At 38.4% G+C, this 21,687-nt stretch overlaps 1 protein-coding gene across 1 annotated transcript in view; it reads right to left on the reverse strand.

Moving 5' to 3' along the window:
• ptprn2 (protein tyrosine phosphatase receptor type N2) overlaps nucleotides 1–21,687 on the reverse strand; it is a 290,172-nt gene that overhangs the window by 260,239 nt on the left and 8,246 nt on the right. Inside the window, exons 2-4 of the mRNA XM_057823858.1 lie at nucleotides 17,842–17,892; nucleotides 10,981–11,094; nucleotides 772–1,004 (exon numbers count right to left, since the gene is read on the reverse strand). Coding sequence (XP_057679841.1) covers nucleotides 772–1,004; nucleotides 10,981–11,094; nucleotides 17,842–17,892 — 398 coding nt within the window. The remainder of the gene's footprint in view (nucleotides 1–771; nucleotides 1,005–10,980; nucleotides 11,095–17,841; nucleotides 17,893–21,687) is intronic.

The raw sequence follows: 21,687 nt of genomic DNA on the forward strand, positions 1-21,687 counted from the left end.
CTTGTATTGGTTTACATTGCCAAAGAGCATGAAAGTATGTATCTGAAGTATCTTCGTCGCAGCTTGTACAGTTATCGGATTGGGAGAACCCCATTTTGTGCATTTTAGATTGAGTAAAATGCCATCTGTGCAGTATTTTGAACTGTATAAGTTGAAGGTTCTTGTTCTTTGTCATGATAAATGTATTTTTACAGATGTCAGACCAATATTTATTATCTAATGTTACCGGAGGGTCGTTACTCCATTTTTCGATTGGTAGACAAGTAGAGTTGCTACATGAGAAAGCTTTATATACTTTTGAAAGTATTTTAGAGATCTAATCTAATAATTATTAGAAAATTATTCCATTTTCTAATAATTGCTCCCACAGATGATTTCTTTACACCAAGCGTTTCACCTATTGCAGATTCAGTCTTCCCAGCCTGGTGCAGGTCTCCAATTTTGCCTCTGGTGTCCTTTGGCAGCTCTTTGGTCTAGGCCATAGTGGAGTTTGGAGTGTGACTGACTGAGATTGCGGACAGGTGTCTTTTATACCGATAATGAGTTAAAACAGGTGCCATTAATACAGGTAACGAGTGTAGTCTCGTTAGAACTTGCACAATTGGTGGTTGACTCAATACTCATTTGCCCCACTGTACATTTACAAACAAGACTTAATAAAATGTGTTTTCCCCCTCTATTTTTGTGCTGGTCACTTGTTGCCAAGCAAAACTTCTATGATGGTAAGCTTTTTCTTTTGTTTGCCTGGCTACTACTCTGTACTAATCCCACCTGAGTGCTAACTGCCTTTTGTTGGACTCCAGGCTGGAGCTGTGGCAGGAACTGCAAGCCTTTAAGGAAGCGCTGAAGGTTCCTGTTCAGCTCTGCCTGGCCGGGTCTCCCATTCCTGCCCGTGACTATGTCGTAGGACCCGAATGGCGCCTCCGATGCTGCCTGATGGCTCCTCAGCTTGGAGAGCTCTTGGGAGATGACCTGCTGGGTGATGTCATCCTGCCATGTCAGACCTGAGGGAGGTAATAGCACATAAATAGATCCATAAATTTAATTATTGATGTTTTTATTGGCACTGTTACCTAATGTAGTTTTTAACGTAGTGCCAACATTAAATCATGTTCACAGCTAATCCTTCCCATTTGTGATTGATATTAAGTACACTTACACAATTTCATGTCCAAAATGTTGTCTCATAATCATCAGTTTTGATAGATGCTGTGCTGTCAGAATCTACTGAATGTATCAATGTCTACGGTTTGGGAAGTAGTTTGCATAAAAATGGCTCTCTCAGTGTGATGCATTGTGTAGTGTGCTATCGGCAGATATGTATAAACACGCACACCATAGGCAGACAACAAGCTCAGGGAGAATGTCACAGTGCCAACATCTCTGCTAATTGCCAACACATAGCTGGAATACACAACTCCAGAGAGGCAGAGGGGGCATGGTGCCAGGATGCCAGGACCAGATGGAGCTACCCAAGCGGGGGGAAAAACACGATACCCCAAACATGGCCAACATCCTCAATGAGCCAAAAATGTGGTGAGCATGAAATAGAGGGATGGTCACTGATTGGGCTATGTCACAAGAGAAGTTCAAGTGGTTCCACAGTTGTCAAAGTCTATCATTGTTTAAATATCATCCAAGCATAGATAAAATTTCTGGCAGAATGCAATTGTTCAGATGTTTTAACAACATATCTTGTTTGAGATGCTTCAAAAGCAATTACTTACAAGCAAAGTCAATGTTCTGTATAATAATAATTAAACATTTTCTCATGTTTCTGGAAGAAATGGGTGTATTTGGTCATACCCACCTACATACTACTGATGATTACTAAGGAATGGAAAATGGTCCATTCAAACTTTTTGCCCATTGGTTGATTTTTTTTTTTTTTGTATGTGTATAATCATGAAGCGCAATATTCTGGGAATCTTGGAAAATAAGTAAAAATGCTCTAAAATGGCTGCCAGCTGCTCTCAAAACGCTTGGCAGTAAATGAATAAACGGCTCGCTACCAACGCAACAATCTTCAAACAAGTCAGATACTCTCATTGGTATATTTTGTGTTGGTGAGCCTTCCAAGCATTCCAAGTCTAACTGACACGGTGCTCTCAAACATTCCTCGTCATTTCATCTGGTGGCTTTATTTTACAGATTTTAATTAGTTTGGTGCGATTTTGAAGGGCTTTATTTAGGGGTGTGTATTGCCTCATATCTGCCAATACGATTCGAATCCCGATACTACACTTGAAGATGATTATTGCAATATTTGTATATCACTTTAGAAAAAACAAATCAAAATGGACATAAAAATACATTTATATACATTTATTCCTGAAACATCATCCAGCCTACAAGTAGAAATGTTTTTGTTTTATGTTTGAACAACATATGGCTTTCCATATAACATTTTCTCTTTTTTAGTCCAAACCTGCTTAAATGCAGGATTCTAAAAACTCCACGCCTTCGTTTTAGCAGTAAAAGCCAAAATGAGACCAAATTTCAGATGAATAATCCAAGCAAAACAACCAGAAGTACCCGTCCGCCATTGCTGAGGTGTGCCGCCCGCAGCACACAGACAACAGCAGCTGATGTTCCTGTTTACAGTGACTGACGCTGGGCTGCTATACTTGTGTAAGCACCCCAGTAATTGCGGACAACCACTGGAGGGCGACGTACACAAATCTCCACTCGGAGTCTAGTCTAATGTTGTACTTCAGGAGACTGCAAGGCAATGCTGCTGCACGCTGCCAACCAGGTGAGGGAGTAGAAGTGCAGCCACTGAATTGTTTATTTCCACCAAAACACTTGTAAGGATCGATACAGACGGATTTTGAATTGATATAAGAATTGCATGACGTAATATCGCGATATATCAAAGAATTAAAGATGTCCCGATCCGATAACGTGATCGTGAATCAAGCCTATAAGGCAATTTTTCAGAGGATCGGAATCTGGTGTAAAGTGTCGGGTTTTTAATTTTTTTTTTTTTTTTTAAATGACTGCTGGCGGCTAGAGTCGCCAGTCTTTAGAGGCAGCTGAAATTTTACAGTACGTTACTGCCATCTTGTGTTCATAATAATTCACTGCATCGTTTGACGCAGTTCGGAGCACATGCGAATTAACGCTGTTGAGTGCTTTCTGTTTCATTTCTGCATTGGAAACTATATGTGGTATTTCATATCTAGACCAACCTTTTAATATGCAATATATGTGTGTCTATAGGGAAAAGCTATATGAAAAAAAATTGTTAATTCCTTTGGCCTGCTGTATGGTATCTAACCTATACTTATAGCTTTACCTCAATTGAAGTGTGGGGTTGACATGGTATTTGTACACCAACGTGTATTGTGCAGTTGTGTTGAAGTGCAGTGCACAACGAAACGCACTGTTTTGGACAGGACACATATAGTTTTTTTTTTTTTTTTTTTTTTCATTTTTCAAGAGCTAAAAAGTAACAAAATAATTCAGAAATACAATGGCATTTCCCCAATAAATATATATACCGTATTTTTGGGACTATAAGTCGCACCTGAGTATAAGTCGCACCAGCCATAAAATGCCCAATGTGAGGAAAAAATCATATATAAGTCGCACCAGAGTATAAGTCACATTTTTGAGGGAAATTTACTTGATAAAATCCAACAAATAGAACAGATATGTCATCTTGAAAGGCAATTTAAAATAAAAATACAATAGAGAACAACATGCTGAATAAGTGTACAGTATGATAATGTTCCATGTTGCATGAACAACGAACTGCGAACGTGGCCGGTATGTTAATGTAACATAGCTTATAAGAGTTATTCAGATAACTATAGCATAAAGAACATGCTAAAAAAATTTATCAAACCATCAGTGTCACTCCAAAACACCAAAATAACATGTGAAATGATATAATAATGTGTTAATAATTTCACACATAAGTCGCTCCAGAGTATAAATCGCACCCCCAGCCAAACTTTGAGGAAAAAAAAAACTGCGACTTATAGTCCGAAAAATACGGTATATATAAATGTTCGCAACACTCCCAGAAAAATAGGAAGAGGAAATACTGTAAACAGTACAGTGCTTAACATGTTTTATAATTAACATGTTTTTTTTTTTTTTAAACTTTTTTTTTAGTATCAGATTGGGACTCTGTAACGGTAGATTCTCAAAATCAGGTAACTCGGACTCGGGTGCAAAAATATGTAATTGGGACATCCCTACTCAGAATCGATTTTTTTTTAAATACCCGTACCATTAATAGAAGACAGTGAAGAATTTGTATAAACAAGCCAATTTCAAAGTCAACTCACCACTTATTAATTCTAGATATTAACATTTAGCTTAATACACTAATGTCCTTAAACAATTTGAAATACTTTAACAGCAATAGATAAAACAAGGAGTTTTCACAAGCCTGAATCAAACTACTTTTTTATGACAAATCCTTCAAATTATCAAAAACATACACACAGTATTGTGTCGGAACTGCTGCCTCCATGAGTTAAAATGCTTTCATTTCTTTTTCCACACACTACACAGGTCACACAACTCTAATTACGAAAGATGACAAATTTAGGGCATGGTGCAAAATGTAAAGAAAACAAAGAAACATCCATAAAAGGTATACATTTATTTAACTATCCAGAAGCTCCATTTGTGGCATTTTTGACAGCCCGACAGAGCCTTAAAAGCATCATTACCGCCCGAGTCGGGCAAAGGCCAAACTAATATGCATGACTAGCTTGCCGCTTGAGTCATTTCAAATTGTAGTCACGGCGAAAACCTTGACAAGGACCAAACAAACAAATGAACAAAACAACAAGGAAGGAAATCATTTTGCTCACACTAAAAGCAGGTTACTTTAAAATGACCCTGACGCCTACACTCACACTCACGCCGACTGAATGCTAACATTAATGCTCGTTCTCCCTACTCTAAATGCATTGTACAACTTGTACAGTATGTTCACGGTCACAAGCTTGCCTTGACTATTTGAGTCAATGTTTTGCAGATTCCAAAAACTGTTTTATTTTTTACTCAAAGTCAGAAACAAGAAGTAGATAATTCAATTTCATTTCATTTGGTAAATTGCCTTCAGGATGCTTTCATATAGAAAATGTTACTACTTATCACGCTTTTGAATGATTTTATCTTTTGAGATTGGATAAGCAGCAAGGCGAATGCAATTCCATTTGATACAAGAGAAAGAAACTTGTGAAATCTCTGAGGACGTTCACTAATTAAATCAAAGAATCTCAAATTCGCATATGATATGCAAATACATAATTTTAATGATTAGAGATGAGAGATCACTGCGTAGCAAAACACCGGACAAAGTTTTTTTTCCCCAATACAGATTTACATTTGAAAGAAATTGGCTATATCATAATGCCTTTGAATTGAAATCAAAAGTCAGTTCTTATTAATGTAAAATATGCCGTTTACAACTCATCGATAAGTAATAGAGTGCCAAAAGGCCGAACTGTATTAGAAACTAGAGGTGGAACAATTCCAATCATTTTCAGACTACAGTGATCCCTCCTTTCTCGTGGTTAATGGGGACCAGAACCCGCCGCGATAAGTGAAAAACCGCGAAGTAGCGTCCGGGGGTAAAAAAAAAAAAAAAAAAAAATTCATGTTAAATGTATTTATTCAGATTTATCATTGGAAAGAGATACATGTAAGACGTTTTTCCACTTTTTTCTCAAAGTATAATTAAGAAAAAAACAATGTTTTTTAAGCACTTCAAATGTAATAATCATGATAAGTTTTAAACATGGTAGTGACCCACCAAATTATTATTAAACAAGAAAAAATGTAGACGCCCAATCTATTTTTTTTTTTAAAGTTGAAAAATGCTTGTCTTTATTAAATGCGTCAGAATGAGTCCACTGAAGCTGCTCACTTACACACAATGAGTTGCCACAGCATCTGTTTAACAAGTTGAACGATGTTGATGCATGCGTCGCTTTTAAAGTCCATGTGACACGAAAAAGCATGTTTCACATGCGGTATTTTATGCTCCTGAATGATATGGACCGCTTGGATGTGTGTGGAAGCGATCGCTATATTTAAGGGCTGTCAAAATTATCGCGTTAACGCGCGGTAATTAATTTTTTAAATTAATGACGTTAATATATTTGACGCAATTAACGCACATGTCCCACACTGTCCCATGTCAGACAGTATTCTGCCTTTTGGTAAGTTTTACAGCAAGGTTTTTTGTGCTGTCTAACAGCGAACTCTTGTGGTCGCTTTGCGACATGGTTTATTGCTTTCTTGCCAGTTCAATATGGCTGCATGACGTCTCGGGCTGACGCCTACGTTGTAATGTTGTGCTTATATGATCCTTGGACAAGATTTGTCCGTAAGTATGGTTGTTGTAAAGAATGTACATATTATGTTAGTAAGCGAAATGTTATATTTTTTGTATGAGACGCTTTTTGTTTATGTTTAGTGAACCTGAATAGCGTGCTAAGCTAACGTTGTTGCTAATGCAATGCTTGTGTACTTTTTTTTTGTAGTTTCACTACGGTCTAAAGAGAACAATGGTTTGAGGCCATTTTATTAATAGATCAGATGAAAAAGGAAGAAGTCTGATTATTAAGGCGTCGTTCACTAGCTGTCTAGCTTTGGAAAAAGTAGACGCTTCGGAGTGAGGACAGCATAGTCAGATTTAAATGACAGTAGAGTGAAATGCCCACTACAGTCCTTATATACAGTATGTTGAATGTATATATCCATCTTGTGTCTTATCTTTCCATTCCAACAATTTGTGTTACAGAATATATATATAATTTACAGAAAAATATGGCATATTGTATAGATGGTTTGAATTGCGATTAATTGCGATTAATTATGATTAATTAATTTTTAAGCTGTAATTAACTCGATTAAAAATTTTAATCGTTTGACAGCCCTACTATATTTATTTAGTTTTTTTAATCCCGCGCCATAAAAATGAGTGACTTCCGCCTTCGGTCTTGCATTGAGGAGAAGGGCGCTGTGACGTGTACGGTTGAAGGCGTCCTCTTCACTTTCCAGCCGTACTGTTGTGTATGAGGACTAAGGATTCAGCTGATTTTGTGGATTAATACGTTTATTTTTCGCATCACGCCAGCCAAACGCCTGCAGAAAAATCTTGCTGTATGAGGGAGAGGCGTGTGCGCCTTTTTGGAGTTTCAAAAAGTTCCCATTCACCGTGGATTTTGGCCAAAACAAGCCCGACTACTGTGGGACCATTGGACTTACGAGGAAGTGAGTAAACATCTTGTTTTGTATTATGTCAAATACAAAGTAAACACTACAAACTTTCTTTAAATAAAGGACTACTTACGTTTGATCATTGATAGGCATGTAAAAAGTTCTCCTCATGCACGTTAGCTGCACAACAACTGCAGCCGCCCTCCTCCGGGGAACGAGCTGTAAATTGCTCTCCGCCGGGCAGTTTGCCGGTCCACGAAGACAATCGACAACCCAGTCGTCATGTCAAATAATCCGGGCTAGTTATGTTTGATTTTCTGCTTCGAAGACTTTAAAACAATGACATTTTGCAGCTTTCTTAGTCGCGTTTTCCTCGTTGGGAATACTTCCCCCTCGACGGGCTGACTGGTCCTTCTCAAGCCATTTATTTAGCTATTGTGGAAAAATAATTGGATAAAAAGAATATCCTGTAAAAATATTGGAGTAGAGAGACTGAAACAATGACATTTTGCGGCTCTCTTCGTCGTGTTTTCCTCGTTCTGAATAATTCCCCCTCAATGGGCTGAACAGTAAAACCGATGAGCCCAGTCTCCCGCTGAGTCATCCACCTGTTGGGGACGCTCGAGCCCTATAACGGTAGGCGTGGCTAACCGGCAGATTAAAAGACTAATTTCTCGTCATCTGCGCTTTGCTAAATTGTTGTATATAGTCGAATCGTCTCAAAATATATTTCTAATTCACATAATAATGCTATTTAAGACTTTTTTTCTCCTGTCGTATGCTCTTTAAGTCTCGGCTTACCAGCGTCTCAGGCAAGATCAAAGCTTAACCGTCTGTCAATCATTGTTAACTTTATTAAGCAACTCCAGCGCACTCACTGCCTGACCAACAAAGAGCAGGGGGAGAGAGGGAGGGAGGGATGGAGAGAAAGAAAATACGCGATCGGCTCGGGACAGCTCATCTGTATTTTTTATTTATTTATTTTCTTTAATGGAAAAAAAAATCTGTGATGGACTGACAGCGCGAAGTTTGAAGCGCGAAGTACCGAGGGATGACTGTAATAAGGCATAGCTGACTATAAGCTGCACCCACTAAATTTTACAAAAAAACTATTCGTTCATATTCTGCATATTATTTGGAAGAAAAAAAGCCGTACTGGGCTATAAACTGCGTGCTTCAAAGCAGGGGGGAACAAAAGTAGCAGCTTATAGTCCAAAAATTACGGTAATTGATATCCAAACTACTTTGCTCTTTGATTTATTTTTTTGTCTTAAATCCTTTGACCAACCAGTATATGGGGCTAGATGTACAGCATACTTGCTTGAAGAAATATGCTCATTTCAGCTAGAAAGTGTGCTGTAATTCATAACTATTATGGAATTTTTACACCCCCCCATTCTTTTTGTGCAAAGCTGATTTCCTATTGATGTGTCTGAAACGGCATTTTCGAGATAAGGTGGTTCGTCGATCGATTCCATTGACGTCCCTCGCCATTTTCACACCCCTCGATTCTCTTCACTTAAAATTCCCAGAATACAATGCTCTCGACAAAGCCCCCCAGCGACACCGCTGAAACGATGTTTTGCTGATAAAACAAGGTGCTGCGGTGCATTGTGGGGAGAGATAAAACTCCAAGCGATGACATCACCCCTTCAAGGTCGGAGTTTAAACGGAGGGCCTTCCATGTTGATTCATTTCGAGCAGCCCCTCCTTTTTCTCCACTTTTTTTTATTCACCCCCCCTCCTCCCGGTTGACTGCTGACTGTTAATGGTTCACGCCTGTTACAAGATATTAAGCTCAGAGTGGCCTGCAAAAGCCAATTATGTTTGCACTGGGTGGGTGGTTAGCCTCTTTGGGTGGGTGGGGGGCTTAATCCTCATGTTTGTGGTCCTGTTTATGCTGTAGGCATCTACTGCCCTCAGGTGGCTGTATACTGCAGTTACAGTTTGTCTCAGTGTGGAGTCTAATTCATCCATCTGTCCCTTCTGTGCTTCTCGTTTGAAAGAACTTACTAGTGAATTCATTTTAAGTCTGAATTGATAATGAAATACATACAAGAAAGACAGACAAACATCTCCCTCCCTCTCTCTCTCTCTCTCTCTCTCTCTCTCTCTCTCTCTCTCTCTTCACACCCCTACATATGTATTTAATCGTTTTGATCTGGATTTTGCAGGGGTAAAAGTGGCTAGAATTTCTTGCTGGAACTCCCCAGCGTGAAGGTCGCCACGGAGCCAGAAATTTTATTCATTTATTTATTTTGTCTTTCTTTTTTTAGGGGGGGGGGTCAAACCTCTTAAACTAATGAAATGCAAAGAAAACTGTTTTAGCACAGTCATTCAAATTTGTATTTTTTCAATGATTTGCAAAATAAAAGTTAACAAAAACAGCAATAACCCCAACCTCCATCTCTTAATTTTTATTTTCCCTCATTTCCTCACATACTAAATGCCAAATCTCAATTCTAACTACTTAAGAACATAGGATGTATATTAAAATTGAAGTTAATGTAAACATTTACTTTTTAAAAAAATAATAATAAAGATATAAGTAACATATATTCAGAAAAATAAGTACAAATGACATGATGCAGAGTAAAATGGAATATATTTTGAAGTTTTTCAAATCGTAAGTAAATGAATAAGTAGCCTTACATAAATGAACAAATATAAGTCAAAAAGTGCACATTGACAGCTACGATGTTCTGAACCTCCCCCATCAGAGCAAATAAAAATAAATATCATAAATAAGTCTCCTCAACTCTTTCGTTGCTTTTAAAGATTTGATCCATTTTATGTTGCATTGCCCTTTTTTTGTCGCATCAATTCAACAACCTTTTTTTTTTTTGCTGTTCCAGAAAACATGCACATTTGAACCAGTCAGAACTAACTATCTCTGCTGATCACATGTCAGTATGTCAGCCAATTCAACAGATAAATGAGTCTAGGCGTTTTGCTTTGCATTCGCACATTGAAGTGACTCATCATCGTCAGACTCAGATAACTGCAGCAGCTGCGGAAATCTCCATGCCGTCCGTGGAATAAAATAAATAATATATATTAGTGGAAACGGATTACGCTACACAAGCACTTTATTATGCTTGTTGCTAATACTCGTGTATGTAAATCTGATTTTGGTTGATTGTTTTCTTCTTGGAGATGAAATGCATGTGTGGTAGCTTAGCATTATTATTTTTTTTACATAGCGTTTTGAAAGTTCCCGTCAAATTCTCGGGATCAAAGCACCGTGTACCGGAACAGCATTCCAGCCCTGAATCTTATACCGGAACTGCGTTCAGGCCCTGAATCTTATAGCGGAACTGCGTTCCTGATTGTTCTGGCCCACTTTCACCTATGGGATTTTGGCAGCAATAATTAAACTAACCTGATTGTGGCCAATTAGTTTTTAAAACACTGGCTCTCCTGCAGTAATCAGGCAACTTTCCTAATGTAACCAACCACCAGGGGGCGAGCACATTATTAAGGCTTTCTTAAAATGCCTAAAATACATCGAGCAACTGTACAACAAAAATTGGAGATGAAGAGCATCATGTTTTGGAATCAAAGTTTCATTTTACACTGAAGACTGTTTCCACAGTTTGTTGAAAAGTATCAGAAGAAATATAGGGATGATTCCCCATATAAACAATTGTGAATAATTCACCAAGAGTGATTGTGTTCATGAACTGTTAGCATGTTAGCATTTTGGCAACTCAAAGAGTAATGCTAGCATGTTGAGTGTTAGCATTTTAGCCAGTTTCCATCTAAAACTACATGTCAAGTGACATGTACCTCTGTGAGCTAGTTTCTGCAAGAGAGTCCTCAGGCGCAGCAAGCCGGAGGAAGACACGTCGTACGTGTTCAGGTCTGCGACGGCCAGCTCCTGACACCTCCCGAAAACTCCATCTGCACACCAGAAGAAGAGCGTGAACAAAATGTGCCGACGGCGTTTTCAAGCGAGACGTCCCCACTCTGTGACATTCTATTCCAATAAGCAGCCCTCTTTGGTGATAGCAACGACTTTATTGTGGATGGGGGGTGACGTGTGGGGGGGGGACTCCACTAATCTAGCACATCAGCCAGGCTCGATGCGGGTCGCTAGGCAACCTGAGTCATACTGGACGACCGTCGGGACCTCTGGAAGAGGCTGAAATGTAATAAAGACACGCATAATTCCATCCATTTGCCTGGGAAGAAATGGCACAATTCCAAAGAATGGCATGGCAACAGGCATCACTCAAAGTACGTGATCAAAGTACGGCAAGTCAGACATTGGGAATATGATTCGTCAGCCATGCAATCTCGACAAAAGCTGTTGTCCAATTATGTGACGCAAACTTATTCTTTCCTTTTAGCAAAACTCGGCAGCTTTCTCTTGACTGCCCACACCACATCCTTTAACCAAGCGCCATTTTTATTGTCGAAAATAAGTCCAATGTCCTTGGGGTAATGCTAATAGAAGGCTATGCAACCCATGCGAGACTTCACAAAGGCGTTTTAATTTGCAGAAACTCTCTCTTGCGGCTCTTTGGTTTACTGTTTTATAAGCTTCAAGACCAGTAGATACTGTAAGTGCTACATGTTCGCTCCCCCAAGTGCGCGGCCTGGGCCCTTAATAAACAATTAACCAGCAGTGTTTTATTGATTTTTGCGGTGACCTCTCGCCCGCTCGGGGCCGTTCAAGCCCACGCAGCTACATTTGAATGTCTTGGCGGATGTTAGTATCGATTCGCAGTTTTGGATCACTTCAGCTGCATCATAAGCACTTTTAAGGAAACATTTTTTGTTATAAAATGCTGACACCAGTAAGAAAAATTATCTTGTTAGTTGGCTATAAATGCTGTTAAGAGTCTTAGGCTAGGTTCATACTGCAGGTCTTAAAGCACAAATCCGATTTTTTCGTGAGGCATTAACTTGACGGTCCGAATGGGACAAGTCGCATAGAAGTGGACCATTTCAAATCCGATCTGGGTCACTTTCGTATGAGGTTTAAATCCAATCTGGGCCACATTTTCCAGAATGTGGCGGTCGGTCTGAACTGTCAAGTCACCCGAATTGGAATTCATGCAGCAATTACGCCAGCAAAGAGCGAGACAGACAGGGCGCTAAGGTAGCGGTGCAGCTGTGCGTTAGCGCCTAGCTTGCCTTGAACACTGCTTTTGAGAAGGGTCGGGCTTGACAACAGTCATAAAAAAATAAAATGGGTTGAGCATAAGCCTGGGCATGCTCGGTTTTCTCTCTGCTCCATACTTGCAATATTTCAAGATTGCTTACACGGCCGAGAGTCAGGGCAAACTGTCCGACTAAACGGGATTATTTATGTCTGTTTTTTGTGTCCTCTTTTTGGAAATCAAAATATGATCACCTTTGAATGACATTGAGCCAGCATGGGTGGTCATTTGTTTTGATGCTCCTGCACATGCGGGTCAGTTTCCTCCGTACATCTCGGGCTGCGAATTAGAGCGCATGCGTGATTCTTGAATGGGCTCAATGGACAAAATCAGTCTGAACGGGCACGCCAAAAAAACATGACAAGAAATCGGAATTATTCATTAAGAACCTAGCTATAGAGACCTAGCTGCTAGCATTATACGAGAGCTAATTTCAAGGTTAATAATGAATGACCTCCTTAAGTTCATTTTTAAGTGGCTTTACTTCTCAGATGTAACAGTTTGATGAAATAAGCATGACATTTCATCAATAAGCCTTCAGCTTTTTCATTTAAATACTGACACCAACAAGGACAAAAAATTATGATCTTGTCAGATGGCCATAGTTGCTGTTAGCAACCTAGCTATTAGCATTGTAAGAGGGCTAAATTTAAGGTTGACAATGGCCTCAATAAGTTCATATTTTAAGTGCATTTACTTCTCAGACATCACAGTCCGATGAGATAAGCATGGCACTTCATCAATCACCCCCAACCTGATGGCTGTATTTATCTTCATTGGACATTGCGGCCTGTCTGGAAATATCGATTTAGCGCTGCCAATACGACCGTCCAAACGTGTCCTAATAAGTCATCACTTGTCGCCTACTACTTCGGTTCTTGTTTGCATAAACGTATTGCTGTCACCTTTCCAAAGCATTAGCGTTCACACTGTAGATAGCAGCCTGAAGCGCGTGGGTGCAGCGACGTCTGGATTTATGCCGCTTTGCTGCTTAAAAAAAGAATCCACCTTTATACTTGTTAACATGATCAAGATGTGCCAAATGGAAGGACAGATAAAAAGAAACCACAATCTGATGTTTGAGGATGTTTGTATTGACTGGCTGTCAGTCCTCGCCCTGTCAATCCCAGAAGGAAATTGCAATGATTATAGAGCACTGTTGCCATGGAAACCAGAAAGAGACACAGCACGTCAAACATTGAGACGACCCGTTATGTCATCTCCAGTCGGCCTTCCTTCTTATATAATGAGAGGAAGTTGAATCCAGCTTTTGGGGTTTTTCTAGGGGGCCAAAAGCCCATCACGTGACTCAAAGATAATGTTAAGAGGAAGTTGGCTCACCGTAAAGCAGGTTAGCGCCTCAGGGAGGAAGTGAGGTGGCTGCCCCTACCCCACACTTCCTGCTTCTTTCAACAAGCAATGGTAGGTTACCAGGCAACTAAACCACCCCTTCATTTCTAAATTGTCTGTGATATCATAGAAGATATGATACAGTAAGCATCCACACCTATCAGCAGACTACAATCTGGGCTCATATGTAAATAAGGACATCCTTAGCTCTTTAGGATTAATAATAATTATACTAGGGTTGTTCCGATCATGTTTTTTTGCTGCCGATCCCGATCGTTTTAGTTTGAGTATCTGCCGATCCCGGAATTTCCCGATCCTATTGCTTTTTTTTGCTCCCGATTCAATTCCAATAATTCCCGATAAGTTTTCCCGATTATATACATTTTGGCAATGCATTAAGAAAAAAATGAATAAAACTCGGACGAATATATACATTCAACATACAGTACATGAGTACTGTATTTGTTTATTATGACAAAAATCCTCAAGATGGCATTTACATTATTAACATTCTTTCTGTGAGAGGGATCCACAGATAGAAAGACTTGTAATTCTTAAAGGACAAATGTGACTTTGTATATTGTGACTAAATATTGCCATCTAGTGTATTTGTTGAGCTTTCAGTAAATGATACTGTAGCCATGCCCAAATGCATGATGGGAAGTGGAACCATGACTGTGCAGAGTGCTACTAATTGATATATCTTCTCTGCGTTGGGAAATAACATAGGGTGTTAAGAAAAATATCAATTACTACCTTGCTTCCCCACATTGCTTCCCACAATAGCTCTAATCATAAGGAAAGTGATTGTAAGGCTTTAGCCAATTAAAAAAAGGCTCCAAAGGCTTCCCAAATTCACTCTACTCATTCTACGCTGCCATATAGCGCTCTATATAGGTAAAACAGTGCCATTACAGATTAAGCGCGACAATGCGTGAGTGGGTCTTGCAGCGCATGCATTATTCGCGTTAAATATTTTAACGTGATACAATTTTTAAAAAATTAATTACCACCATTATCGGGATAAATTTGATAACCCTACCTTAAGCCAAAACTAAAGACTCTGGATGAGTGTAACATATTATGTCTGTAACGTTAAATACAATTAGAAAACGATTTATGTAAAAAATATATATATCAAAAAAGGCATGTCCGATATTTTTTTGCCGATTACGATACTTTGAAAATGACGTGATCGGACCCGATCGTTAGGGATGCCGATCGATCGGGACATCTCTACTGAATAGTTTTATATTTGACAATTCAACACAAACAGCAGCTATGGTCATAGGAGTTTTTGGCCTTTACACATACTATGGTCAAAACAGGTTATGTACAGTTGACCAACAGTGCCGAATAGTGAATATATATCATCTAACACAAACGTGGTTTGGAGGGTATCTCATTGAGAGGTTAGGTATTGCACCCATCACCTTATCAAAAGTAAAACATGCAATCAAGCCTCTCGAACACACACATCTATATACAAATTGAAAATATTCATAGTGAAAAAAAAAAAAATCAAACTTTGAAAAAAAGTCTTTTCAAAAATATTGACAATAAACTAGTTCAGTTCAATTTTTGCAGGCATGCCACTCAGTTCCCCCTTGAAAAAGACAAAGGGCTACGTCATACAATACGTCACACAGCCCACTCTTCCGCCGTTTGCGCTGTCAGCCTGTCATGCTTCCCAACTCGCCGACTCATCCGAAGAAAACAATGACAAACCTGGTCCACCCTCTTCCTCGAGTTGATGAAATAATGCATTAGCTTGCGCTAAATTTAGTTTTTGATTCATTCCGCACGTTTCAAAGTTGCTTGCTCAATTCAAACCGGCCGTCACTCGCTACTTCGCCTCCCTCTCCTTAAGTGGCACCTCGCTCGGCAATTTATTAAAAATGTTCACATTACGTCCGTCCTTCGTGACATCACAATGGCTCCTGGGATATGGCGTCTTTTGTGGTGCTTTCGGTTTTGAAAAAGGACAAGAAATGATGGAAATACGTTCATAAACACATAGTCCACGCAGCGTTTTAATGGTTACTTATGAGGGCAATAAAACTATAAAACTGAAATGACATTATTTCCTGCGTAATTACAGCGTGACGAGGCTTCAAAGATGACATGCGTAAAAGTGTCGCTTCCCGACACGTCCGGTGTTAAATGTTTAAAAAGGTTAAATATTAGGAATGTCCTCGATCCGATCACGTGATTGGAAATCGAGCCGATTGGGCCATTTTTCAGACGATCAGAATCTAATGAAAAGGGTTTTTAAGTAAAAAAAAAAAAAAATCCATATATATATATATTTTATTTTTAGGGGCTAAAAAGTAACATAATAATCCAGAAATCTAATGGCATTGATAAAAGAAACAAAAATATATATGTTTTGTACTCCGCAACACCAGACCCGGCGGCATGGGCGGGCATTAGGGGGCTGGGCCCGCCCTGAGAGACAACGTGCGTTACGATGCATTACTACTTTGGTTGAATGACGCGAGAAAAGTCGGAGACACTGAGAGAGAAGAGTGTTGTGACGCTGTAACAAACGCGATGGTAGGCTATGTGGCTCCAATATTTCCTGACTGTAGCTGACAGCCTACAATCTACGCCTAGATATCAAATGCTTATAGAACTACATGCGAAATGACAGACGGCAGCGTTAATAAACAGCCGCCATTTTGAAGCAGTAGACTTCTCAGAAAGGCTCTGTTGCAGTGAACCTTGCTAGCGAACTTAAGTAACTTTTTATCTAAAATACTCCTAAATCGGCAAAATCTTGACTTTAATCTATCTTTAAATGATGAAATGGTTTTAAAACTCTAACATGTCGAAAGTAGACAGAAGGGAACTAATGCAAAAACAAGAGCAATTTTAACAACTTTAACAGTTGATTCACAGCATTAAATGACTTCCAAATATCGCAAAGGTATATTGATGTTGTTGTTGTTTTTTAAATTAAAAAAAAAAAAAGAAAGGTAACACCAGTTACTTTGCCAAGTAACTAATTACTCTTACCTTCAGGTAACTGAGTTACTGACTCAATTACTGTTCGAGAGGATAGTAATTTGTAACTAATTAATTACTTTTTCAGAGTAAGATTACCAACACTGGTCATAAAGATGAAGTCTGCAGAATGAAAAGTGACGAAAGCGGAGATTTCATTCTGCCAATTTGTTGCCGAACACAATTTGCCCGCAACTATTGCTGATCACTTCTCAGAATTAGCAAAAGAAATGTTCCATGACTCAAAGATTGCATCAGTAAGTTAATTTTATCAATTGATCTTTTTAATTTATAATTGAACACACTGACGAACTACCTTCAAGTCAAACTGAATTGCGAGCTGAAGTGCCATGAAGTGCAGCCATCAAGACATGATAGAAATTGCCAAAAGTGCTACATACAATTATAACAAAAGTCACTGTTGAATTTTAGTAATCATGATGTAAATGAAGATATTGATTTTTCTTTGATTGCACCAGGTTATATGTTACAATATTACCAATAAATTCATATTATTTTAAAAATTGAGTTTTATTTTTGTTTCATATTGCACGCTATATACAACGTTGTAAGATCCCCAATTTGTAAGGGCATACCTCATTATTTGTAAGATTGCCAAAGGCCGGGTTGGCAGGTATGTTTTTGTTTTTCTTATTGATTTTACGATGAACTACCACTTGTGACTTCAGTGACAGAAAATATTTCAGTGCACTGATGTAGTAATGTACGGGTAATAACGCCACTGTTCAGGCTAAATTTACGTTGACGAAGGGTGCCCCTCCTAAAAAATGTAATGCCTCCCCCCGTAATTTCTTTCTGCAGCCAGGTTTGCGCAACACTCCCGGAAAAAGAGGAAGAGTAAGTACTGTAAAGAGAACAGTACTGCAACATGTTTATAACTTTTGTTCAAAACGACTTTTTTCGGTATTGGAGCGTGATTCGGTATCGGCAGATTCTCAAAATCAGGTGACTCGGACATATGCAATCAGGACATCCCTAATAAATATGCTAAATTGTAACAATCTGTCAAACTGTGTGTTTTTTAGTACTTGTTTAGATGATTTAGCGTCATTAAAACCAAATTTAAAAATGAGGAAAAACAAGAAAAAGTGGAAAATAGACTTACCGTTGACGCAGAACTCATAAGCTCGGCAAAGCTCGTCTTCAAACAGGCATCCTGAAACAAAAAGAAAAAAAGACATAACTGAAAACTCAAAAAATAAAGCTAAATTAAGAGAGTAACACTGTTACAGAAGGGCCAAGCATGAAAAGCTGGTGACTTTTTTTTTTTTTTTTTTTTTTTTTTTTCCCCCAAAGGTTGAGTAGAAAGAAGGGCCGCTTTTAACGATAAGAGAATAAAAAGAGGGAAGTGTTTTAATGAGAAAGTGCGCATCACTTGTTCCACCTTAGAGTGAAAATAATGCCCAGTGGGGTTTTTAACATGCAATTTGCATTTTGTAAAACGGCAGGCCTACTTCACCTCCTCATCACTTTTTGCCTTAATTCAAGCGAGGAACACGTCAGCTCTCAAAATTAATTACGACCTTCCATTAAATCAAGCATCCAGCCGCTCGTGCGCGTGCGTAACTGATAAAAGTCACTTCCTTTTCCTCCGCCGCATGGCAGAGATGATTAAAAATGATGCCATTTAATTAAAATGTAATCTTCGTTGACTCTGCTGATTAGCGATTAAGAATGCAGGTGCAACAACAATTACACAGTCGATATCTTAATGAAGCTTCCAGACTAAAACAATGTCCACATGTTAATTGGTCAAACTTTGAACTGCAACTATAAAAATGTGATGTCACATATAATTGTCTCTTTTTCTTTTTAATGCAAGAAATCTCCCAAGAAATTCATATCAGATGACATTTAAAAGTATGTTCATAACCAAATGAGTTTTTCCAATTAAAACTTGTCTTTGTGAAATTGTTGCAATCCACTAAAAAACAGGTATCACCAAGTTTTATTTTTAATGCACAGAAAATAAACGGCATTTGCGTTATGCAGTGAAAATAGCCTTTTTTTTTTAATCAATCCAAAACATGTTTATGTTTTTTGAATATTATATTGAGCAGAAAATGACTAAAAAATAATGTGTAGTTTGTTTACCATTTTGTTTACCAATCAAAATTCAGACAGATGCTTTTTTTTTTTTTTTTTTTTTTTTTTTTAATTGTTTTAATTCCAGCATCTGAAAAATGTTTTTTAATCAATCCAAAACATGTTTATGATTTTTGGGCATTTATAACTAAAAGTTACAAAAAAAAAAAAAAAAATTCAAGTGTAATTTTGTTAACAATCAAAATTTATGGACAGATTCTATATATATATATATTTTTTTTTTTTAATTACAGCACCTCAAAGGATTTTGCGTCAATGGAATCCAAGTACCATATTGGCCCGAATATAAGATGGCCCTGATTATAAGACGACCCCTTCTTTTTCCAAGACTCAAGTTTGAAAAAAAGACTTTTTGAACACCAAATTAATTTTCATACAGAAAATACAGTACATCCGAAACAAATGATTATAACAATATATTTGAGAGAAAAAGCATGTTATTTTGCCTCATTTATATCTTAACATCTGAACATTTAAAAATGTAAACTAAAGTGCAATCACATTTGTAAATGAATGGCTTCTGGTTTTCTGGTTTTCTATTGTGATAAAACAACAAAATTGCAATAACTGCATTAACCATCAAAATGAAATCTAACTGTAACTAGTCTTGAAACAAATCTGAATAAGGAAAAACATTGCAATCAAATAATGCAAACTGGATAAACTTGAGGGTAGCTGAGATCTGTCACGACAGAACATCGCTTCAATGATATCTGGCGCCATCTAGCGTCGTGAATGGGTATAATGTCTAGACCGCGAATATAAGACGGCCCCCTCTTTTTCAGTCTTATTCTAATGCACAAAACACGTCTTATATTCGGGCCAGTACGGTACATTGGCATCCATAGATTCGAGATACATGCCCGTCAATGGCTGGACATACATGGCCGTCAATGGCAACGAAATAAATGGTTGTCGATGGCTTGGACATGCATGGCTTCCAATGGCATCAACTTGCTTGGGCGCCAATTAAATGTCAATGAGGATTTTTGGTCAAAAATCACAACCACACAGGTTTTTCTGCCAATGAAAATGAAGGAAATTTTGGCCATTCGAAATGAATGGAACGATGGCTAATGGCATCCCATTAGAAACGAATGGGAAGGTTTTTGGCGAATTTTGGGGGAACCGTATGTTTTTGGCAAATTCGGTATACAACTTTACCCTTACAACCGGGCCCCTTACCATCCTGAAATGTTTGATGTATGATTTATATGAATTGGGTGAAAATTGTAAGACTTGGTACATTTGGGGGGAATTCCAAAAAACCTGTGTTTTGGCGTGAACGATAATATTTTGGGGGTGTCATTTGAAAGATTCCCTGCGTTGCACGAGAATTTCAGTCATGTTTGTATTCGAACAGTGTCCACGAGCTGAACAGTTTGGGCTGCCAAACAACCACCATTAAAAAAACAAAACAAAACAAAAAAAAAAACAATAACATTGATGGTTTCTTTTGCATTACATGAAAAGCTAGCATCCAAATGAATATAAAATAGTAATAGTCATGAGAAGCATTTATCCATGAATTTTTCAATTATTATTTTTCAATGCCAAAATAAAAAGCCAGTATTTCCATTTTTCTCTGTATCAAGCCGGGGTAAAAAAAAAAATAAAATAAAAAGACATGTACCAAGTTGAGTACATTAAGTGCAAGTACATGCAAAACTCATGGATATCCCACTTACTCCCAATTTGATGTATGAAAGTCCACTAGTTTTTTGTTTTTTTTGACCAAATGAATCTGAAAAGGATGCAACATGATTACTCAATTCACAAAAAAAGATTTGACGAAAATGTTCTTAAAGTGACAACTAAATTTCACAGCAATGATTGGAGCCCCAAAAAAAGAGGAGCAGACAAAGTAACAAAAAGTCATTGGCTTCGATAATAATCAAGGCGAGGCTTACATTAAAGGTGGTGGCTCTGGACATGGCAGGAATCATGAAATCTTAAAAACTGACACAGGGGAAGGGTCTCAGGTGGAGACAATGAGCATGATTAGGAAACATAATGGCAGAAAGTAAAGCGGAAACAAGGAGGAAAGGCAACTACCAAAATAAAAGTAGACCAGCCTACATGAAAAGGGGCGACAAAAAAAATGAAACCCTTAACAAGAACGAAGAGACCTGACACACTCATTGCAGTTAAGCATAAAAGTGCCCACAACCCATCCGAGCAGGCAGGTGCAACGGAGCCTGACACATTCAACGCCAACTGTCTTGGAGAATTCCCATGCAGGTCGCTCTCCGCCAGTTCCTGGCGACATGCCTGTCCGCCCGGCAACAGCCAGGCTATGAATTAAAGATGGCTGCGTCGCCACGGCAACGGGGAAACCAGAAATAGGCAAGCTTGACCTCATCGTCTGGCCTGAATTGAATTTTCATCATTGCATCTATCTGCCACTACATTTATGTGTCTACCAAGCTTACTACCCATCTATTATTTACATACCTTCCAACAAGCCCAACTATATATTTATATTAGGGCTGTCAAAATTATCGCGTTAACAGGCGGTAATTAATTTTTTTAATTAATCACGTTAAAATATTTGACGCACTAAACGCACAAATGCCCCGCTCAAAAAGATTAAAATGACAGGACAGTGAAAGGTGTACTTGTTGTGTTTTTCGGAGTTTTGCCGCCCTCTGCTGGCGCTTGGGTGCGACTGATTTTACAGGCTTCAGCACCCATGAGCATTGTGTAAGTAATTATTGACATCAACAATGGCGGGCTACTAGTTTATTTTTTGATTGAAAATTTTACAAATTTTATTAAAACGAAAACATTAAGAGGGGTTTTAATATAAAATTTCTATAACTTGTACAAACATTTATCTTTTAAG

The sequence above is a fragment of the Corythoichthys intestinalis genome, chromosome 20, assembly GCF_030265065.1.
Source record: "Corythoichthys intestinalis isolate RoL2023-P3 chromosome 20, ASM3026506v1, whole genome shotgun sequence".
Taxonomy (NCBI): Eukaryota; Metazoa; Chordata; class Actinopteri; order Syngnathiformes; family Syngnathidae; genus Corythoichthys; species Corythoichthys intestinalis.